At 29.2% G+C, this 22505-nt stretch overlaps 1 protein-coding gene across 3 annotated transcripts; it reads right to left on the bottom strand.

Annotated features, from left to right (window-relative positions):
• Positions 1 to 3827: 3827 nt before the first annotated feature.
• On the bottom strand, positions 3828 to 20084 carry LOC135923573 (polyprenol reductase-like). 3 transcript variants are annotated; one of them, XM_065458399.1, is made up of 5 exons: positions 19833 to 19942; positions 19620 to 19783; positions 15882 to 16083; positions 13979 to 14112; positions 3828 to 5293 (listed from the first exon to the last, which is right to left on the bottom strand). In XM_065458399.1, exons 2-5 carry the CDS (start codon positions 19708 to 19710, stop codon positions 5004 to 5006), a joined length of 717 nt encoding a protein of 238 aa, XP_065314471.1. In that variant the 5' UTR covers positions 19711 to 19783; positions 19833 to 19942; the 3' UTR covers positions 3828 to 5003. The 3 variants fall into 3 exon arrangements, with proteins under 3 accessions (XP_065314471.1, XP_065314473.1, XP_065314472.1); XM_065458401.1 differs by having other exon boundaries at positions 15882 to 15951; XM_065458400.1 differs by lacking the exons at positions 19620 to 19783; positions 19833 to 19942 and adding an exon at positions 19997 to 20084.
• Positions 20085 to 22505: the final 2421 nt, after the last annotated feature.

Below are 22505 nucleotides of genomic sequence, written 5' to 3'. Positions count from 1 at the left end.
TTGGCATGAAATAAATCTTATTCCTTCTCTAAGAGGGAGGTAGTAATTGGTTAACCTCCATCTCCATGCAAACTATCAAGCATAATTTGAATTTCCTAAGATATCTCTATTTGGCTTTCAAACATTCCACTTCTCTGAACCTCTATCACTAGAACTTCAATCTAGGAAAAATATTTTAGAAAAATAATTTAAAAGGAAATCTATATAGTTGAAAGAATGAGGGAAGGAATAAATTGATGAAAGATCCCAGAAGATTCAACAAAAAATTAAATAGGCTCTTCTAACTCCATAAAAGCTGTTACAGGAATATATAAATACCACCTTTTTAGTTAATATAGACATAGCATCAATACAATAAACTTGTATCACCCAAATACCCAAAATAATAATATGATATATTTATCATACATACAGAGGTACCATTTGCCCAGCCTGGTTTTTAAAATATTTTCAGGACCACCAAGATTTTAAAAAAAAAAATTTTTTTTAAATATATTTTATTTAATTTTTATAGCTAATATTGATGATGCCTGGGTATTTAAATTTTTTTTAGGCAAGCTTGAGCTTGGGTCGGGTTCTTATATTTATTATTAAAAAAACAGATATAATACATCATTACTATTATTTTTTAAAATGTATTTATCATTATAATTATAACTTCATAATATTAATTATGTTTTTTATCAGTGTTATTAGACTAAATTTTTTAAAATTTATTAATTATCATTTTTAAGTATTGCACTGCTATTGGAGAAAAGTAAAAGAAAAATGTCAAAGAAATAACTTTGCAATTTGGCAAAAAATATAAACATTTAAATATGAAAAATGGAATATATAATGACCCCATATTTGTTGGACTTTTTATTGTTTTTGTCATAAAACTTCAACTTTTGATTCCCTACTCATAGGTTATTAAACGGCTCAATTTGAGCCGATTTTTAAAAACGTTTAACTCAATATTTTATCCAGAAAAATATTAAGAACCTTATGATTTTGCTCATAGATAGCAGATTTGAACATCTATAAACCAAATCTCTCGATTTAGGCAACATTTATCTGGCTAGAATATTGAGTTAGCCGTTCTTAAGAATTGGTTTAAATCGAGCGGTTTAACAACACTACCTAGTCATTTTAATCAGTTATAATGTTATTTTAAATAAAAAAAAATTTAAACTATTATGTAATTTTTTTTAAACTATTTAATATTAAATAATTTTATGTAATATATTATATTTTTGTATTATTAATAAATTTGGTTAAATTAGTATGATGTTAAATATAACTGCGATAACGAACCTAACATATCGAGATTTTTTTTTGTTTTTTTTACAGAAATGTATCAAAAAACGAATCATTTTGCCCCAAAATATAGGAAATGTAAAATAGGTTTTAAAAATTGTAAAAATAGAATCATTTTGCTGATAAAAACTAGTAGTATTTTGAGCAATCATAAGCAAACTGAGCATGCTTAATTGATAAATACTAGTGCTGTAAAGTAAAGTCGTTACTATTTTTTATAAGGTAATCTAATACGTACCTTTTTTCAAACGTAAAATGTAACGCGTTTATTTTTTGTAGTATCGTTTATAACTAACTTTATATTTTTGGAATCCCTATTAAATTTGTAGTTTAGTGAGGCATATAGCAATATATAATATTTATAAGAAAATATATAAATTTTTATATTTTCGAGAATCTAGCAAATCTAATATACTAAAGCTTGCTAAGCAGCCAATATGTATCTATATTGTTTAGGCTTGATGATGGACCGCATTAGCAATAGGGATATGCAGCAAATATAAAGGTTAGTATTTATATAGAGGTACTATTTTTCTTTGACCATTAGAAATCTGCTAATCCCAGTCCAAACTTGCTTCTTGCCTGGCCTAATATTAAAAAATAGTTTTGGATTCGGGCCTAATATTTTAAAAAACTTGAATTTCTAAATATATCACTGAATTTTGTGAAATAAATTTTTATATTTAATAATCTCTCTAGAAAAAAGGCGACAATATATTTTATTTATGGAAGAATTTTTTTATAATTAAAAAAATATTAATTTATCTATTGAAATAAATTGGGGCCAGGCGGACAAGTGTTTTTTTTTATTTCGTGTTAGGCTTTTTGGGAAAAATTTCGTTTGGGCTTGAAAATTAGGCCCGATGCAGATATTAGATACCATATCCATTACACTACATTCGGTAAAATTAATTTTATCGAACTACACTGTTGAGGTTAAGGCCTAATATCATCCATGGATACATTAGCGGTTAACTTAGGACTATGCAACAAAGATAAAGGTTAATGTTTAGAAATGCTTGACACCAGTAAAATCTAATTACCGCAAGGAAGAAATACATTCAATAAGTATCTGTTAGTTTTTTTTTACCGAATTACAGTTCACTAGACTAGGCCTGGCATTAAATTGCAAATTTGATGTGAATTCAAAAAAAAAAATCAACATTGGTATTCATTTATCCATTAAATGGGTTCATATTTTCTTCCTTAAGATTGCTCAAAATACTAGAAATTTTTATTTTACCTTATATATTTCATCATTTTGTGTTTTCATAAAAAGATATTTTTTAAAAATAAATGTTTTCTATTTTAGTTGTAAAAACGATGAGTAATTCGATTTTTGATTCGTTTCAATAAGAAAAATGAACATTTGTTATCTCTATCGTATCAAATTTTGGTTTGTTTGATATTGCACTATGTTATATTTATTATCAGCTAAGAAATTAACACTACTAATATTTTTTTTAAACAAGGAAAATATAAAATGCCAGGTGCTATATTCTAAGCACAGTTTTGATATAATAAAAAAGTTTTAAGATCTTTGGAAATAGTATGAAATTGACACTGCCATTACTTTTTTTTAAAACTCTACAAAGAAAATATAAAAAAGTGTTAAATACTGTTTTGAAATCAGTCAAGAGTTTTTTTTATTAGAGGTGATTTGGGCCTGGTAAAAAATTTGAACTGCCATCAAAATTCCCAACCAAAAAGACCATATAAAAATATTTTTATGCTTAGAAAATATGTAATTTATTCAAAGAATTTATAATCCGATGAAAATCTTACTTTTCTATATTTTCATATTAAATTTTTAAAAAAATGTCCTTTATACCAAGAAATTTTATGATAAAAATTAATGCACTCTTAATTTTTTTTTATCGATAGTTACAAAAAATTTAAGAACTGGGTAGCGAATTTCAAATATTTCCCAATATCTATTGGTAATTTGAATGAAATCTATTCTCAACCTTTTAATTTACACATGACTACTAAACGAATTACAATATCAATAAAATCCTGGAATTTTTAATATAAAACGAATTGATGAAAAGTTTCCAAATTATGCAAATTCATCCTAATTGGCCCCAATAACGGTAGGTGCAGATCATGAATTTTCATTTTTAAGGCATAGAAACTTTTGTAGACACAGGATGAATCAAAATCGTAAATCGAATCTATCATTGAATTAGATTGAAAAATTGTTAAAAAATTAAAACCTAAAACAATAATTTTTATAATTCAGAATTTGATTATTTTACTCAAAAACAAAGACGAATTCTGTTACTAATGGATTAATATTTTATAGTTTCGCTAATAAAAAAGAATTGCTTCCTTAGTTTTATTTAATGTTTGAAACTAAGAATCTTTATTCAAATATACAATTAAGATATAAAATTATTGAGTGGGGGGGGGGCACATGAATATTGGCTTACAGCATGATCTTACTAAATGATAGCTTACGACCTTCCAACGTGGCAGAATAATATTTTAACGGATACATTTTTTCCTAATAAATAAAAATATTTTTTTACCCTTAATTCCAAAATCCTATATTTTATCCACCTCTTTTCCCTTTAAGACATCCAACACTTTCAAAATAATGATAAATTAGTGGGAGTGGTTTGAAATTTGTAGTAAAAACTTAGGGAATCTCTTAACTAATGAACAACTAAGAGTTACACTAGGTCATAGACTAGATTGCGACATGGTCCAACCTCATAATTGCCTGAATTCTACCTTACAGGTTACTGTCAAGGGCAGACATGGTTTAAAGTAAACTTGACGCTTCGTTACTGATATATATCAGAATAATAATTATCATATCTATATTATTCACAAATAAAAATTACTAAAAATCCACGATTATAATCACTAGAACTAATAAAATCACATTTTTTTCTTACAATAAAAGGTAAATGTAAATAAAGTAAAAATTAAAATATTATGACAATATATTATTAATTAGGGTTGCATTGATCAACTATTTTTTTTTCAACGATGCCGATGAGAACTTAAATTGACATAAGACCGATCCGATATTTGCATTGATAAATAATTTTTACATTTTGAAAAAGGTCTTTATTAAAATCCCCAAATAATGGACAAAAGATGTTTATATTTGAAATTATTTGACAATATTTAAGGTAAAAATAGAAAATTTATTAAAACTTGGAAAGTATTAGTATACTATCATTCTATAGCAGAGTTTGAGAACAAAAATCTATGCATTTTTCTAAAGAAGCCAATTTTTTTTGACCAACTCTTACCTAAAAATGACAAATTTTTTTAAAACAAATCTTTTGTAAATAAATCTTTTGCAACTTGTATGGAATTCGGAATAGACCTGAAAAATAGGCTCGATTCAAGGTTCTTCTAAAATATTAAAAAGAACACCGTTTACCAGCGTACGATATTTATAATATATTATTAAAACACTATGAAAACCGAAGTTACAATATAAATTAATGTTTAAGAGAAACCTATTTAAAAAGGATCGATTTTATAAAAATATCGACCGATTCTATTATTTAAAAATCGGATCAGTTTTATGAAAATATCGACTGATTTCATATGTTCAAAATTTAAATATTGACACCGATCTAATATCGGTGCAGCCCTAACCTTAATTATTATAATTATAAAAAATATAACAATAATAAATATACAATAGCAAAAAAATTTTATTAAAGTTTATTATTTCTCAATCAAATGACGAAGGGAATTATTGCTTTACGATTGGTTGGATAAGCCGCGCCAAATTTTTTGATCGACCAATCATGTTGCATAATTGCTGCACAAATTTGATTGGTTACAACGAAAAAGCTAGCTAAATACCAGGTCAGGAAAGTCGAATAATTTTCGTAACCATAATTTCCTACCAAAATTAGACAAGTTGAGATGTATATCAGAATTTCGCAAAAGTAATGAGGGCAAGTAACGTATTCGAATAAGAAGCCGCGTGGTATAAAATATGAGTTCCGATTAATTATTTTATCTAAAAAAAATAATAATTAATATATTTATATATATATATAATTTGCTTATTTATACGAGTATTTTAAGTCATTATTCAACAGGGACCCGAACCGTTATTTATAACGGTTCAGTTTGGTTACGGTTCAGTATGTAGAAAATTATAATGGTTACGGTTCTTAAGAAGAAATTTATAAAGGTTAGGTTCGATTCAGCTAATTATAAAGGTTCATTACGGTTAGAATTTTTTTTTATTGAAGCAACACCATCTTTTAATTTATTTTTATTGAAGCAACACCATCTTTTAATTTATTTTTATTATAAGCATCTATGAATTATATATAAAAAATATATATAAGATTCAAAATAACTCATTATTTGAACGTATAAGTAATATATTTTCTAATATAAATGGATTCCTTTTTGTTCGTTGTGACGATAACACAAATTTTAGCTCCGAAAAAGCCCTATCTACAGAAACTTGCGTTGCGGGAACCGCCAGTACTATAAGAGCAAGTTTATAATTCTGGATATTCCGATAATTTCCCTTTCTAAAATATAAAAACTGAACCGGTTTAACCGTTTTTTATAAAGGTTCTTTTCCTTCAAAAAATAATTCTATCGGTTCGGTTACGGTTCATATATTTATAACGGTTTATAATGGTTTAACGGTTCGTTACGGTTCACTCTGGGTCCCTGATATTTATAATGGTAAACTAACATTGGCCTTGATGGTGGGATTCTGATTTGTTTTTTCTCTGATTTCCTAAATTACGCAATTGATTCTATTCATGCATATTTTATTGTTATGATCACTTATTCTATTGTGTCAGCGTGAATCCTATCAAATCCTAACCAAATTATAGGAGTCGACACTTGTAAGTATAAATACCCATTATATCATATCTACCTTTTTCGTATAAAGAGTAAAAATAGAGTATAATTTCTGGCGCAAATCCGAAAAATGTATTTTTTTAAAAAACCTTTTATATAATTTTTTTAAAGATTCTGGCGTGGTCCATTTGGCTTAAATACTCTGCGGGTTGCGCTTTGGTTCATCAAAACTTTTCACAGTATAAACTATTATAATTTTGAATAAAATTATATAACAATTAACACTTGAATATGTTAATTACAAAATCGAATGGATACTCCGTTCTATCTCCTATATTGTCCATGTCGTAGTCATGATGTTGATTATCTGGCGTAAGTTAAGGGAACTCTAAATTACCTTCACTTAAAATTGTACATACTATAACACAAATAACTAAGAAATTTGGTCTCTTATAAGTCTGGCAAAAACGAGAGTTCAAAGTTAATAGAAAATTAGAATCCATTTTAAACTTTGCAGGAACCGATTTTAACAAAAGTGTTTAAAAATTGTGCCATTCATTTTAAAGGGTTTATTAATTGTGTATATTAAAAATTTGTAACCGGAAGCAGCTTTACTTATTAAAAAATGAAGAGAATCTACTGATTAGCAGTCCAGGAACTGGGTTGGCGATGCTATCCCTTATCGAGCTATCTTTAAACCTTCTATGCGATCCAATCTACACAGAAGACTCTACCTCTCCGAATTCGCTAACCAAAGCGAGATGAGCAAATGAATAGAAAGGAGCATCCTGTCGATTTTATATACTCAAACCGTGTTCATTCTTCACGTAGGCATATCCAGGATTTTTCTATAGTGGGAGAAACACTATAAAACGAGGTTTTCCACCAAAAATTTTATGAGGTCTTAGGTTGTGTTTAGTTAAATGACCCCATTTGGGTTAATTTTCAAAAACGGCCCGATTAAGATCTTAGCCAAAATGCTTATAGATGGCAGAAAGGTTTGGACCTCTATTTGCCAAATCTCGAGGCTTACATAATAATATTTTGGCAAAAATCTTTATCGGGCCGTTTAACAAGATTGGTCTTTAGGTCCACATTTTATAGGCCTTTGTCTATGTAATATTTCTATATTTTGAAATATAGTCGTTATTTTAAAAAATTTTTTACTTCAAATTCTGCTTTATACTGATATTTTGTACATTTTGGGGGCGAGGGGGAAGGAGAAATATTTTGTTAGCTTAAAATGATATTTACGAGAACAAGCAAGTTTGATATGGATGTATGGAAATTCCCCCCCCCCCCTCCACTTGGTTACGCGACTGATTTTTCAAAATTATTATAGTCCTAAATATAATATTGAATTTAACAAATACACCGTTTTAAGAAAATTTATTACTGGATTTCGAAGTTGGAGTATAATTTGTATAAAAACAAAGTAAAATATAATAATACCTTTTAAGGATATCACTTCTAAGGATATGACTTTATTATTACCAAATATAAATTATGTAAAAACAAATTCAAAATAAAAAAATTGAATCATGATCATTTATAAAAATTACGAGTTTATATAAAAAAAAATTAATATGCAAAAACATTTTATATGCAAAGTTACAATAAACCATAGTATTATCCGTACATTCAAGTTCGTTAAGAATAATGGGTTTTTATATTCAAAAAAAAAATTCTTTATGCAAAATTTAAAATAAACAATCATATTCTCCATACATTCAAGTTCATTAAGGATAACTTTAATATTCATCTCTTATTTAAATATTCAAATCATATCATAAAAAAAACTATTTTTTTAAATAACTTTAACACCTTTGCACTTCGACTTGATTCTACCCCTCATAAACTGCTACCTTGTCCTCCCATCGGTTCTTCCTCCTGTACTGCTAACATGTTATTGTTTGTGCTAATCGTGGGACACTTCCGTAAAATATGATCTCCCCCACAATACCAGCAAGACATTCTTCTTCGAGATCCCCAATCCCGTTCTCTTCTACGATTGTACGACCTGCCTGTGGGTCTATCTACCGTCATATCCCCATACCTGATCTGTGCCTCCTCTCTGGCGGCGTCTACCCATCTTCTCGATTCGGCTGATCCATCAACCATCCTAATTTCGATCTTCAAAATAAAGTTGCCCACTCGCACGTACGACGGCATTTATAACGGACTTAAGCTAAAAATATACTATATTTATCATTTATTTATCTCCTATAATTCAACTGCTTCCTAATTCTCAATACTCATAATCATTTTCGTATTACTTATGCCTCTCTCATTCTCTTTTACCTTATGTCAGATGTAATATCAAATTGTTCATACCTACAGCCGATCTATTCTACTAATTGTGTACTTCATACGTCAACATTATGATTATTATAACTCTCGCAGACTTGTTAAAAAAACAAATCAATTATGTCTATCAGCATTTTCAATATTCTGATTCTCATAATTCTCGCAGACTTGTTAAAAAACAAATCAATTATGTCTATCAGCATTCTCAACATTCTGACTCTCATAATTCTCGCAGACTTGTTAAAAAACAAATCAATTATGTCTATCAGCATTCTCAACATCTCAGCAATTTAATCGATTCACAACGCCATTTATTACTAACCTAGACACCTAGGTCTTAATTGTTTAATATGCCTCGAAACTAATCCTATTCATCCTTCAATTTCTACTTCTACCTTCTTTCTTCACTATACCTTTCCCCCATTTAACTGGGCCATCAAAAAGTAGTAACAAAACTAGGCTTCCGATCTTAAATCTGTCATTAATTATAACTTCTTTCTGTTCTATTCTTTCTTTCAGAAAATCTAATTCAGTTCTAGCTTTTCTACCTAAAAATATCTCTGCTGGTGAGTATCCTTTGTTTCTCCTGGTATTGTTGTACGCTAATAGTAATAACCACCATTTTCCTTCTCCATATTTTTCCTTTTTTAACCAACTCTTAACTAGAGCTACCATTCTCTCCGCTTGTCCATTACTTCTCGGGTAATGTGGTGGTGCTAATAAATGCTCAATCTTCCATCTATCACAAAATTTGTCAAAATCTCTGCCTATAAATGCTGGACCACCATCTGATACTAAGGTCTTCATTAATCCATATTTGCTTACGGTCTTTTACCCTATTCAATGCTACTTTCGTCGTCAGACTAGATACCTGTTGACAATCTATCCATTTCGAATCTGCATCTACCATTATAAAATATTTCTTCCTTTCATATTCTAAAAAATCTACGTGTATTCTTTCACAGGGTACATCTGTTTCTGGTCATTTGTCTCCCCTAACTTTTGCACGCACACTTATTACATGTTTCACAAATCTTAGATAATTCTTCAATTTCATTATTCATTCTGGGCCACCAAATGTATTCCCTCGCCTTATTCTTCATTCTTTCTATGCCCTGATGTCCTGTATGTACGGCTGCTAACATGTCTTTCCTTAACCTACTTGGTATCACTAAACGATATCCTCTCATTAAACAATTGTCTTCTATATTCAATTCACCTCTACTGTTCTTAAAGGCCTGGTCTCTATCTTCCCATTCTTTATCTCCCTTCAAATAGGCTCTAATTCTCATTAATTCTCTTGCTGAAAAATCTAGTCTACTAGCTCTAAAGTTATCGGCCTTTCTCTTGTGTCTCTCTTTAAAGCTCTTATCACATTACTATTTAGTTCCACTTCTTCACTATATTCTAAACTATTTATTATTGGCTCTATTTCCTTGTCTTCTAAGTCCTTATCCCATAATCTCGATGATATATCTGGTAAACAATTTTGTTTACCCGCTCTGAATCTTATTTCGAAATCAAAATTCCCTAACAACATCAGCCATTTCTGTAACCTTGGAGACATCATCAACTCGTTATTATCTCTTTTAAAAAGCCCTACCAGCGGTTTGTGGTCTGTATATAACACAAATCTCCGGCCTAACAAATACTCTCTACATTTGGTTAAACCAAACCTGACTGCTAAGGCTTCCCTTTCTATAGTTGAATAATTTCTTTCAGCCTTATTAAACTGTCTTGACACAAATAAAATCGGTCTTTCTACATCATCAACTACTTGTGATAAAGCTCCTCCTATACCTTCATTAGATGCGTCCACTGCTAAAACAATATCTAATTCCTCATTAAAGCACATCAACATAGGTTTCTCTACTAACTTTATCTTTAATTTTTTTAAAACTTTCTTCCTGAGCTGTTCCTTACTCGAACCTTTTTTTTTCTTTAATAGACTATATAATGGTGTAGCAATTTCCGCAAAATCTTGAATAAAACGATGGTAATAATTTGTAGCCCCTAAAAATGACTGTAATTCAGACTTATTAATTGGAGCTCTCATGTTTACTATCTTGTCTATATTTTTGGCAATCGGAGTAATTACGTTTCCCTTTATAATATGTCCTAAGTACTTTATTTCTCTTGCTCCGAAAACGCTTTTCTTCATATTAGCTTTTAAACCATTCTCTAATATTATATCTAACACCTTAACTAATCTAGCATTATGTTCTTCTTCGGTTCTACCTGATATTAAAACATCATCTAAATAATACATAATTCCCTTTAACCCTTGAAATAAAGATAATTGTTCTCTGAAATATCGCAGCCGAAACTTTCAAACCAAATGGTAAGCGACAAAATGCAAATAATCCTCTATGCGTCGTAATTGTCAACATCTTACTCATGTTTTCGTTCACTTTAATCTGTAAATAAGCGTTAGAAAAATCAATCTTCCAAAAAAATGTTGCTCCTTCTAGATTTGCTAATAATTGTTCTATCCTCGGTAATGGATAACTAACTGTGCTAATCCATGGATTTAACGAAACTCTATAATCTATGCATAATCTTAAACTATTATCTGCTTTTCTAATGGGGACTAACGGTGTCGTCCACTCGCTATGCACTATCGGTCGTATTATGACTTCCTCTAACCATTTATTTAATTCCTTATTGACTTCTTTTAACCAAGAAAAAGGCAATCTCCTTACTCCACAAAATTTAGGCTGGTAATTTTCTAATAATTTTATATTTACTTCAACATCTTTTAGTGTCCCTAACTCTTCTTTAAAAACCTCCAAGTATTGTATTTCATGGCTGTATTTATTTTCGATAATCTCTTCTTGTTCTACTGTCTTCTTAATTATCTGTCTGTTGATTTCAACGGGTGTTACCTCTAAAGACTTTATATCTCTTGAACTCTTATTCTCTTTGTCTCTATATTCAATTAAAAACTCTGGAGTTCGATTTCTAAGTTTATCGAGAACTACGTCTTGTTTATCTACTATATTAGACAACTTACGTTTATCGAAATCACTATCTATCGTTTCCTTATTTTCATCATTCATTCTCAAGATATTTTCAATAAAGACCGGATCTAATATTTTTATATCTTCCCAACTTAAAATTGGCTCAATATTCAAAGTAGTTATCCATAAAGTTATACCTCTATTAATTCCAGGTAATCTTGTTCTGTAATAACCTAAAATTTTCACTACGCTGCCATCTAATTGTTTGGCTCTTATTTTTTTTATAACAAATTCTTTTCCTGGCCAAAATTTATTAAAATCCTTTATAACTAATTTCTGCTCTTGTATCTAATAAAAACATATTTCAGCTTCCTCAATTTTTATCCTTATTCTCGGGCATCTATCATTAAAAAATCCTCTAATTCAACCCTTCGTACGTCTACCAACGTTTCATCTTTCGACTTATATATATCAAAATTTCTCCTCTCTATCTTTATGTCTCTCATTTTATCTCTACTTCTCTTCAGAGATTTTGACAAATTTTGTGATAGATGGAAGATTGAGCATTTATTAGCACCACCACATTACCCGAGAAGTAATGGACAAGCGGAGAGAATGGTAGCTCTAGTTAAGAGTTGGTTAAAAAGGAAAATGGTGGGTATTACTATTAGCGTACAACAATACCAGGAGAAGCAAAAGATACTCACCAGCAGAGATATTTTTAGGTAGAAAAACTAGAACTGAATTAGATTTTTTGAAAGAAAGAATAGAAAGAAGTTATAGTTAATGACAGATTTAAGATCGGAAGCCTAGTTTGGTTACTACTTTTTGATGGCCCAGTTAAATGGGGGAAAGGTATAGTGAAAAAGAATATAGGAAGAAAGAAGGTAGAAGTAGAAATTGAAGGAAGAATAGGATTAGTTTCGAGGCATATTAAACAATTAAGACCTAGGTGTCTAGGTTAGTAATAAATGGCGTTGTGAATCGATTAAATTCCTGAGATGTTGAGAATGCTGATAGAGATAATTGATTTGTTTTTTAACAAGTCTGCGAGAATTATGAGAGTCAGAATGTTGAGAATGCTGATAGACATAATTAATTTGTTTTTTAACAAGTCTGCGAGAATTATGAGAATCAGAATGTTGAGAATGCTGATAGACATAATTGATTTGTTCCTTTTAACAAGTCTGCGAGAATTATGAGAAAGCTGATAGACATAATTGATTTGTTTTTTAACAAGTCTGCGAGAATTATGAGAATCATAATATAGAGAATGCTGATAGACATAATTGATTTGTTTTTTAACAAGTCTACAAGAATTATGAGAATCATAATGTAGAAAATGTTGGTAGACATAATTGATTTGTTTTTTTTAAAGTCTGCGAGAGTTATAATAATCATAATGTTGACGTATGAAGTACACAATTAGTAGAATAGATCGGCTGAAGGTATAAACAATTTGATATTACATCTGACATAAGGTAAAAGAGAATGAGAGAGGCATAGGTAATACGAGAATGATTATGAGTATTGAGAATTAGGAAGCAGTTGAATTATAGGAGATAAATAAATGATAAATATAGTATATTTTTAGCTTAAGTCCGTTATAGATGTCGTCGTACATGCGAGTGGGCAATTTTATTTTGAAGATCGAAATTAGGATGGTTGATGGATCAGCCGAATCGAGAAGATGGGTAGACGCCGCCAGAGAGGAAGCACAGATGGTATGGGGATATGACGGTAGATAGACCCACAGCCAGGTCGTACAATCGTAGAAGAGAACGGGATTGGGGATCTCGAAGAAGAATGTCTTGCTGGTATTGTGGGGGAGATCATATTTTACGTAGGTGTCCCACGATTAGCACAATGTTAGCAGTACAAGAGGAAGAACCGATGGGAAAACAAAATAGCAGTTTATGAGGGGTAGAATCAAGTCGAAGTGCAAAGGTGTTAAAGTTATTTAAAAAAATAGTTTTTTTTATGATATGATTTGAATATTTAAATAAGAGATGAATATTAAAGTTATCCTTAATGAACTTGAATGTACGGAGAATATGATTGTTTATTTTAAATTTTGCATAAAGAATTTTTTTTTTGAATATAAAAACCCATTATTCTTAACGAACTTGATTGTACGGATAATACTATGGTCTATTGTAATTTTGCATATAAAATGTTTTTTGCATATTAATTTTTTTATATAAACTCGTAATTTTTATAAATAATGATCATTCAATTTTTTTATTTTGAATTTGTTTTTACATAATGTATATTTGGTAATAATAAAGTCATATCCTTAGAAGTGATATCCTTAAAAGGTATTATTATATTTTACTTTGTATTTATACAAATTATACTCTAACCTCGAAATTCAACACTGGATTATTACTGAAAGCCAAAGTTGAAAGGTAGGTACTTAAGGAAGTAATTATCAGATAATTAGTATTCAACAACATTGATTTAAAAATTATTTCAAAATGACAGCAAAATGGGCATAGAGAACAACTCCAAACACAACAGGATGATCATTTAAAAAAAAAAATATGAATTAATTGATCTAAAGACTAAAAATTAATTTTTAAAATATACATTCATATAATATTTACCTTTATTATCTTTTCTTAAATTAGCCAATATAGTGTGACACTTGAATTGAGAAATGTTGGCTAACACGAATAGACCAACGCCGAATAGTATGTTAAATCCCATCAAATGATTGAAATTCATCCGAAAAATTGGTCTTTTAAACGATAATTTTTTGGTATTAGATAGATAAATAAATAACTTGTCAAAAAATGTTAAATGGTAGACTTAAACCTTCGCTTACCAATAGGGTTCGATGGACTCATTTGTCATATCCAATTATTAATAAAAAAAACTTTCAGGCAAATTTTATTAGCTGAAATTTTTTTTATATAAAATTATATTATTTAAAATGTATTTAAAACAATAATTTCACACATATGCCGTATTGGGATCAATGATGTATATATCGGATTGGCGATTTATTTATTTGCACTTCGACTAACTGTATTTATTTATCTATGTATGCACATAATCTTATTTAAATCGACATACAAATGACAAAATGGAGCTACAGCTAATTCCTATTGGGCATTTTTAAAGGCGTTTAATAAATGAATGGCCAATCTAGTAGTATATACACATCATTGATTGGGATATGAAATCCATTGGGATTCAGAATATCTCAATTTTAAATCATTCATTGAGAGCGATTTTTAATTTTTAAATTGATTGGATAGGAAATGCATTCTAACGTGTGTATATAGACATAAAGCATCCACTCTAAATTGTAAATTTTAGAGTATTTTACCCAGAAGAACCTCTGAAGTTTACTTAATTTATATAAATTTTTCATATAAATTGCGAAAAGTGTGTTGGATAATTTTTCTTCCTATCTTACTCTGGGAGGAAAATGCTTAGTGGCCGAAACAACCGGAACGAATATAATCTTATTTAACTGTTTTATTTTTGCCACCTAAAGCGTGGGTGTTAGATTTTACGGATATGCCTTTAAGAATATTTATATCTGTCAGAATATAAGTTTAAAAATTTCCCATTCAAATTTTTTATCAGTTCATGGCTCAATGTAGCCCATTATCCCCCTCTTAATATTATGCGTTTATAGAAATAGGTATAATTAAATTATAATTTATAACTCAAGTTATAGACTAGATCCAATGCGCTCAACCACTAATAAATTTAATTAGAATCTTATGAATATTCTCTGCAGGAAGATAACGAATCTGAATGTCATTTCAATTCAACCCATTAAAGGTATCAATCCTTCGAAAGTTCAGATTTCTCTGGAAGAGTGAGAAAATCATCATGTATATCACACCAAATCAAATTCTAGATATCCAAAATTTAAAAAAAGATATTCAAACCCATTTTCAGAAAGTTGTAAAATGACATACCAATCATATGTAAATATCCAACTATAAACTGATTTACTGCTAGATAATGCAATGCTCAGGCGTACTCATTTCTATCGTTCTTTTGAATGCCATTAATCGGATATATATATATCTATGCAGATGGTTGAATAAATTAGGCAAAAAAAGCAAAAGATGTAAAATAAATGCTAATGAATTGAAAATAGGTACTGAATGCGTAAATCTAAACCAAAAATATTTCAATTATATTCAGCCCATATTGTTAAAAACTTATAATTTTTTTTGATTATTTTAAATATGTTAATAATGAGAAATAAAAAGTAAAAGGTTTATCATTCTGTATAAAGAGTCTATTGGAGCCGTGTGGTTAATGATATTTTTTTTCTAGTAAGCTAAGGGTTAATAAAACGATAAAAATTTTTTGCTTACAATATTGTGATAATCATATGTTTACAAATATTTATTTTCGAAAAAAATATAGGTTTAAATTTTTTTGGCAAAAAAATTGACAAAATAAGAAGATTACACCCCTCCCCAATGATGATATCCCCCCCCCCTACTTTAAAAAAAAATCTTTAAAAATAATATTTACTTTTTCCACCTATCTATCTGTGGTGCTGCGGATATCAGAGACAAGCCCAGCATGATATAGTACGTATAACCTAAGATTAAATGGGAAATACTTATTTTAGAAGTTTTAGCGTCCGAGGAATAAATGCTAATGAATATGCATTCGTAGAGTCGGCGGGAAGTGTGGCACATCATTAAAAAGCATACTAAATAGATACGCGTAACTATTGAATATATTTAAAGGAGGGGTGGGTGGGGATATATATAAACATATTAATTAATATTAAATTATTGCGTGTTAAAGTACAGCCTGGAACTGAAACATATTTAGTAATCACGATTTCACAAGAAACCAAAACCCATTTTTAAAATGTCTAGGGAACTGAAAAGAGTTCTAACAAATAATTTTAAATATATTTGTTCAAAATGTAGGGCGATTCCTTTTAAAAAATTTTTATTGTTATAAATAACATAGTTTGAAACCCTCAGAAGTTGAACTAGAAGCCTCCCATCTCTTTTTAACATTTGTAGGAGCCAAAAACACTTCTCTTAAAAAATATTCAAAATTGGAACGTTTTTCGAGCTAAGTTTTCCAAGTTCATACTGAAGAAGTTCGTATGTTTCAAATATTATTATGATCAATTTAAAAAGAACTATATTAGTTATTTGTCGTAGTCGTAGCAAGTTTATGATTTATTAATAGAAAATAAGTCTTAAATATTTATGTGAAATTAAATAAATATGTAAAAGAAAAATTTTTTAATTTAATTTATAAGTTTAAAGGTGATGTTTCAATAAATCGTATTATATATTTTAATTTGCAATTCTGTTATAATTAAGTAAAATAAAACCATCTATATAGAGAGAAACAAATGGTGTTGTAATATGACCCGATTTTTAAAAACGGCCCGATTAGATTTTAGCTAAAATAATATTATGTAGGCCTCTAGATTTGGAAAATAGAAGTCAAAACCTTTCAGCCCAAAATCTACAGAATTATTTTGACTAAAATCTTTATCGGGCCATTTTTAAAAATCGACTTAAATATGACCATTTAACAATGATGCTAGAAACAAATAAAAAGATAGGATTAATTTTAGGGAATGGTGATAGAATTGGGCTTCTGTTAATACTCGAATCAAGATAAAAGATCCTTTTATATCTTATACCTTTTGAATTTTTTAATATTATTTTTAAAAGAATCTTATATCTTTTTCATTTTTTTGATAACGTCGTTGTTCCTATCTCTATAATATCTTTTTATGACACCTATATTTGTTTTTAATCACAGTCTAAAGTTACATAGATTATTTCTAAAATATTTTATTACGGTCATAGAAATATGTAATTTGAATAAATATAATTACTTTTTTAATTGATAATTGCTATCAATTACATAAAGTGAAAAAGTAATTTGTAATTGTAATAAATTACAAAAAAATAATACCAATACTTGATTTTTTATTTTATAAGTAAGCAATGTAAATAAAATTATATAATAAAGAAATATTAAATATTTCGAAATAATTTTTTTATAAAAATTGAATCTTTTATAGCTATGGCTTTAATTAAGCTATGAGGGGGGAAGGGGGGTAGAGGTATAAAAATTGAATCCTCTATAGCTATGGCTTTAGTTAAGCTATGGGGAAGGGGTAGAGGTCTGCATTGGGCGGGTAAAAAAATTTTCGAGAATGGGCAGGCGGGTGGGCGGGTTAAAAAATTTGAAACTATGGGCGGGCGGGTTAAGGAAATTTAAAATTTTTGTTCAAAAACAAACTAAAAAAAATAATTGTTTAAATGATCTATAACAATATTTCTTTTTTTATTGTACCAATCGTTTTTTTAAGTGAAGAACATTTACCTAACTATATTATATAATAAACACAACAATAAAACTTTTTTCTTAGAATAAATAAACATTTTTGTCTATTAAAAATTTCCTTTTATGGGAATGTAATAAAACTTTTCTCTTAAAATTTCCTTTTTTGGGGTTTGCAATCTGCATTGTATTATTTTATTTTAGTAATAATTGTTTATCTTTATAATTGCCCTTTTCATTTTATTATATAATATATAAATTTTATTTTTTATAACATAATTTAATAAAATATATTTTAATTTAATTTTTATTTAAAATTTTATTATGAATAAAGAAAATATATCTAAAAAAATAAAAAATAATTTATATAAATTAAAAGAAATTAATTTAAATTTATTATTATTGGTTTCACTTTTATTTAAAGATCTCACTTGAGGAAGAGGATATACTTCAAACGGATATCCTACTTTGGTGGAAACGACAAGAAAAAGATTTGCCAAAGCTATCAAAATTAGCAAGAAAAATATTGGCAATTCCTGCAACTAGTGCTTCTTCCAAACGCGGATTTAGCATCGCTGGAAGATTTTTAGAACAAAGAACATGTTTGAATCCAGAAAATGTTGATTCATTATTATTTTTGCATTATAATTACATATAATATTAATTTTACATTTATATTTTTTTCATAAATATTCAATTTGATCAAATAAATTGTCCATAATTTACATTGATTATTTTTATACTTATATTAAATTCCTAAATTATAAACTTTTTGTAGAGGTGTAATGCTGAAATATTTTTATTAGATGCTTAAAAAAATGAAAGAATGACCATAATTAAATTTTATAAGCAGGCTTGGGTTAAAATTTTTTTATAAATAATGGGCGGGTGGGTTAAAAATTTTAGACTAATGGGCAGGCAGGTATATATTTTTTTGAAAACTATGGGCGTACTGGGTGGGCAGGTTAAATTTTTTAAACATCGGATGGGGGCTTTTGGTACAAAAACTCACTTAATGCAGACCTCTAGGTGGGAGTTATGATGGAGAATTAGCTCCTATTCTATTTCAAACAAAGTATCATGTCGTAAGTTCAGAATTTGTCCCTACACATCTGTGCACCAATTCTTAAGGGAAATAATTAGGACTCCAATTATTAATTTTTTGAATTTAATTGCAAAAGAAAGTTTTATCTCTTTGGCTATAATTTCCCATCCTTTTATTCAATAAAAAAATTATAGATTTCAAGCTGGTAAAGGAAAAAGATTGAAGACCATGTCCTAATTCAATTTATTTTTTATACTTATTTTTATTTAGATGCTAAACAGATTTTAAACTAAGAAGCCTTTTTTGATTTGTTTTAAATGTTTGGTGGCATTGTTATTTTTTGTATTTTTTCTTTTCCCTTTTAAGTTGTTTATGAAGCTTATAGCCAGCTAAACAGTCGGCTGTTTAGAAATAAGTCAAACCAGGATCCACCCTAAAGGCTTTATTAATTTCTGAAGCTATAATTATAAATAATAAAAAAAAGCAAAAGCAAGTCTATTAATTCAAATAACTACTATAATTTTTAAATTTGAGTAAAAATAAGTTGAAGGGTTATGATTTTATCATCAGATTTATAATCTATTGTGTGGAAGGAATTATAATTACTCTTGTTATTCAAATATCTTTATCCTTAATTTTTAATAAGATACTTTTATCTTTATCATAGACATTTTCCTATATAAAATATCTATATCTAGATCAATTTTTAAGGATCTGCCTTGGTTAATATGTATTAAATATAATAATAAACATATATTAGATAAATAATAATTTAATATTATAAAGAAGTGACAGATTTAAGAGGATAAATTATATAAATTTTATGCTTATATTTATGAAAAACTGTAATAAATAAAAATAATATTTAAAGAGAAAATATTATAAAGTAAATTTACTTAATTCATCTATATTTGTTGATCTTTTGTTAAACTCGACACAACTATATCTCAATATAGACATTATGTATGGGGGATGTTTATTTAGCATATAAACTGCAATTAAGAAGTAAAATAAATAGGCAAACCAGAATACAGCTAGTATGTAGAAAGTGTAAAACAACCTGTAAAAAATTTATTACATACATGTGAACATATACTTAATTCTCATACTTTTTAGGATAACTCAATAATCGATGAAGAGATAAATTTTTTAAATTTTTATTAGTGCGGGCTTTTCCATAATAATAAAAATTGGTAATAACATAATTTGTATATTTATTCTCCGGGAGAAGAGAAATGATATGTAATAAAATAATAATAAATGTAAAAAAAACCCAATAGGCGTTTAGTAAAGAAAAGTGGCATATCATTTTGGATTACAGTTGATTTCATTCATTCATTCATTACCACACCAGAAATTCATCACCCACCAGGAGTTGTAGCGTGCACCATGTATATTCACTAGTATATAGATCCTATACATGATGTATACCCGTTTTATTATAGTGGACGGTACCACTATGTAGTCAGCTAGCATAGTAAAGAAGAGAGGAGTAAGAAAGAGGGGATCTATTAGTTCCGTTACCGGCAAAATAGTGTTAAGTATTGTAGCTAATATTAATAATAATAATGTACCTGACACCTGGTTAGATTTAAGAGATGGGAAAAAAAATTTCTTAATGTTTGGTAAGTATATCCTTGGAAGATAACGCAATGTCTATAGAATCCATGTTATTCACTATTATCATTATTATATTGAGCCTGGAGATCGTTATCATTATCAATATTCACGGTTTAAAGATTATCATTGACTTCGTCAAAAATCATAATTCCTATTGCGCCAAAACATAAGTTGTCATTAGACTGGGGATAAGAGATTGGAAATAAGGCAGTGGAAATAGTCTGATACGTCCAATATTCCTGCTCTAGTTTAAACCATATTTAAGCATGTATTGCAGATGTTCCTTTAAATGTTTCTTGTTTTTGCTGAGTGCAAGAAAATCTATAAACGTAAGATTGATCAAGTCCATGTCCTTCAGACATTTTGCCAGCCAGTAGTATTTGGGGATTCTTCGCCTTCCATAATTCGGGGTCCACTCCATGGACGAAAATATCATATTATCTCGTGAATGTCTTAAGCAGTGGCCGAGTAATTCTAATCTCCTCAAAGGAATGAGTCTTTTGATAGGTAGGATGTCGCACCTGTTCCAGAGAGTTGTGTTTGGTGTGTTGTATGGATAGTAAGTCTTAGTGATTCTTCTTAAGCACTTGTTTATGAAGGTCTGGGATGTGTTGATGTTGCTTTTAGTGTCCTGCCATGTTTCCAACCCGTATTTTAAGATGGGTAGATTTAGGGATTTAAAGAGTCTTATTTTTAGGTTCGTAGATATCTGGTTGGACGACCATAATTTAGTTAGCTGATGATATCGGGATCTGGCCTTGTTGGTCCTCGACTTAGTATCCAAAATGGTGGTGCCTAATGACATTATTCTGGTTCCTAGGTACTTAAAATCCGAGACCGTATCCACCACATTATCCTCAAAGTTAAAGGGGTCGCTGTTATATAGAGGGATATTGGATACAATTAACTTTGTCTTTGAGTAGTTGACTTTCAGTCCGTATCCAAAGCAATTTTTGACAAACAATGACAGCAAGTTTCTTAATTTGTACTCAGAGTTAGCTAATATGCATACATCATCGGCATAGCATAGAAAATTTAGAGAGTTGTGTATGTTATTATCATATTGTTGATTCAGATATCGAGGGTTAAGAGCATGTTCTTGTTTGAAGGATTTATTCAGAATATCGTTCATTATTACATTAAATAGCATAGGTGATAAAATGCATCCTTGTTTCAGTCCTCTGTTGGCCTTAAATGGTTGTGATTTTAAGTTCAGATGTTGTGGTATCACGTTATGATTATCGTATATTATTTTTATAAGCGAAATCAGATGTTTATCTATTCCTATGTCCTCCAGTAAGGGCCAGATCTTATGCTGTATGATGGAGTCAAAGGCTTGACTTAGATCAATCATTAGGGCAAATATTGGGGACTTATGCATTCTAGCTTTCTCCAAAATAACCTTAAGCGCCATGGTTAGTTCCGTCGTGTTCCTGCCCTTCCTATATGATGTGATGGCGTTTGAGAGGTTTCCATCGATGATTGGTTTAATCCTGGCGGCTATAATATACGTGAACATTTTTAGGGTAACTGGGATCAGTGCAATTCCTCTGTAGTCCTTCAGGCTAGTCGGGTTCTTATTTTTAGGGAAATTAAGTATTATCGATGTCATCCATTCCTCTGGGAAATTGCCAGTATTCCATATCTCATTAAAGAGGGGAAGCAGTAGACTAGCACTTAAATCAGCATCTATCTTCCAAAGTTCCGCAAAAATCCCATCGATTCCGGCTGCTTTATGGGTTTTTAGTCTTTTAATGGCATTGATTATATCTATTCTGTTCAGGTTCCGATTAGGTGGTTGGAAAAGATAGTCACATAATGGTTTAGGCCACCTTGTTCTGTAAAGGTTCATGTAATGGTCTGTCCATATCGCTAATTGTTCCCTGGGGTCCGTTATAATTTTATTATTTTCAATGTGTAATCTTGGTAGAGGATTGGATTTAAAGGTAGTGAGTAACTTAAGAGATTGGAAAGTCTTGTAAATATTATTGTTGTCAAAGCTATATTGTATGGATCTAGATAAGTTGGCAATAAAATATCTTTTATCTGTTCTTATGCAGTGAGTTATGTACCTTCTGTGGTGTTTAGTATATTGGTTATAGGAGATATTTGTTGTTAAGTTTTTAATTATCTGTATTGTTGAAGGGGATAGCCATTCTTTA

The sequence above is a fragment of the Gordionus sp. m RMFG-2023 genome, chromosome 2 (genome assembly GCF_954871325.1).
Source record: "Gordionus sp. m RMFG-2023 chromosome 2, tfGorSpeb1-WG-v2, whole genome shotgun sequence".
NCBI lineage: Eukaryota > Metazoa > Nematomorpha > Gordioida > Chordodea > Parachordodidae > Gordionus > Gordionus sp. m RMFG-2023.
The sequence above is the reverse complement of the archived record's forward strand: the minus strand, read 5'-3'. Positions and strand labels throughout refer to the sequence as shown.

Bases quoted from the DNA above. Each gene is read 5' to 3' on its own strand.
- LOC135923573 (XM_065458399.1), bottom strand. From the start codon at position 19,710: ATGCTAAATAAACATCCCCCATACATAATGTCTATATTGAGATATAGT. The intron at 16,084-19,619 runs GTAAATTTACTT...TATATTCAATAG, and splicing joins AACAAATATAGATGAATTAA to TTACGCGTATCTATTTAGTA. The intron at 5,294-13,978 runs GTAAATATTATA...TATTTTTTTTAG, and splicing joins TTTAAGAAAAGATAATAAAG to ATAAAATAATTAATCGGAAC.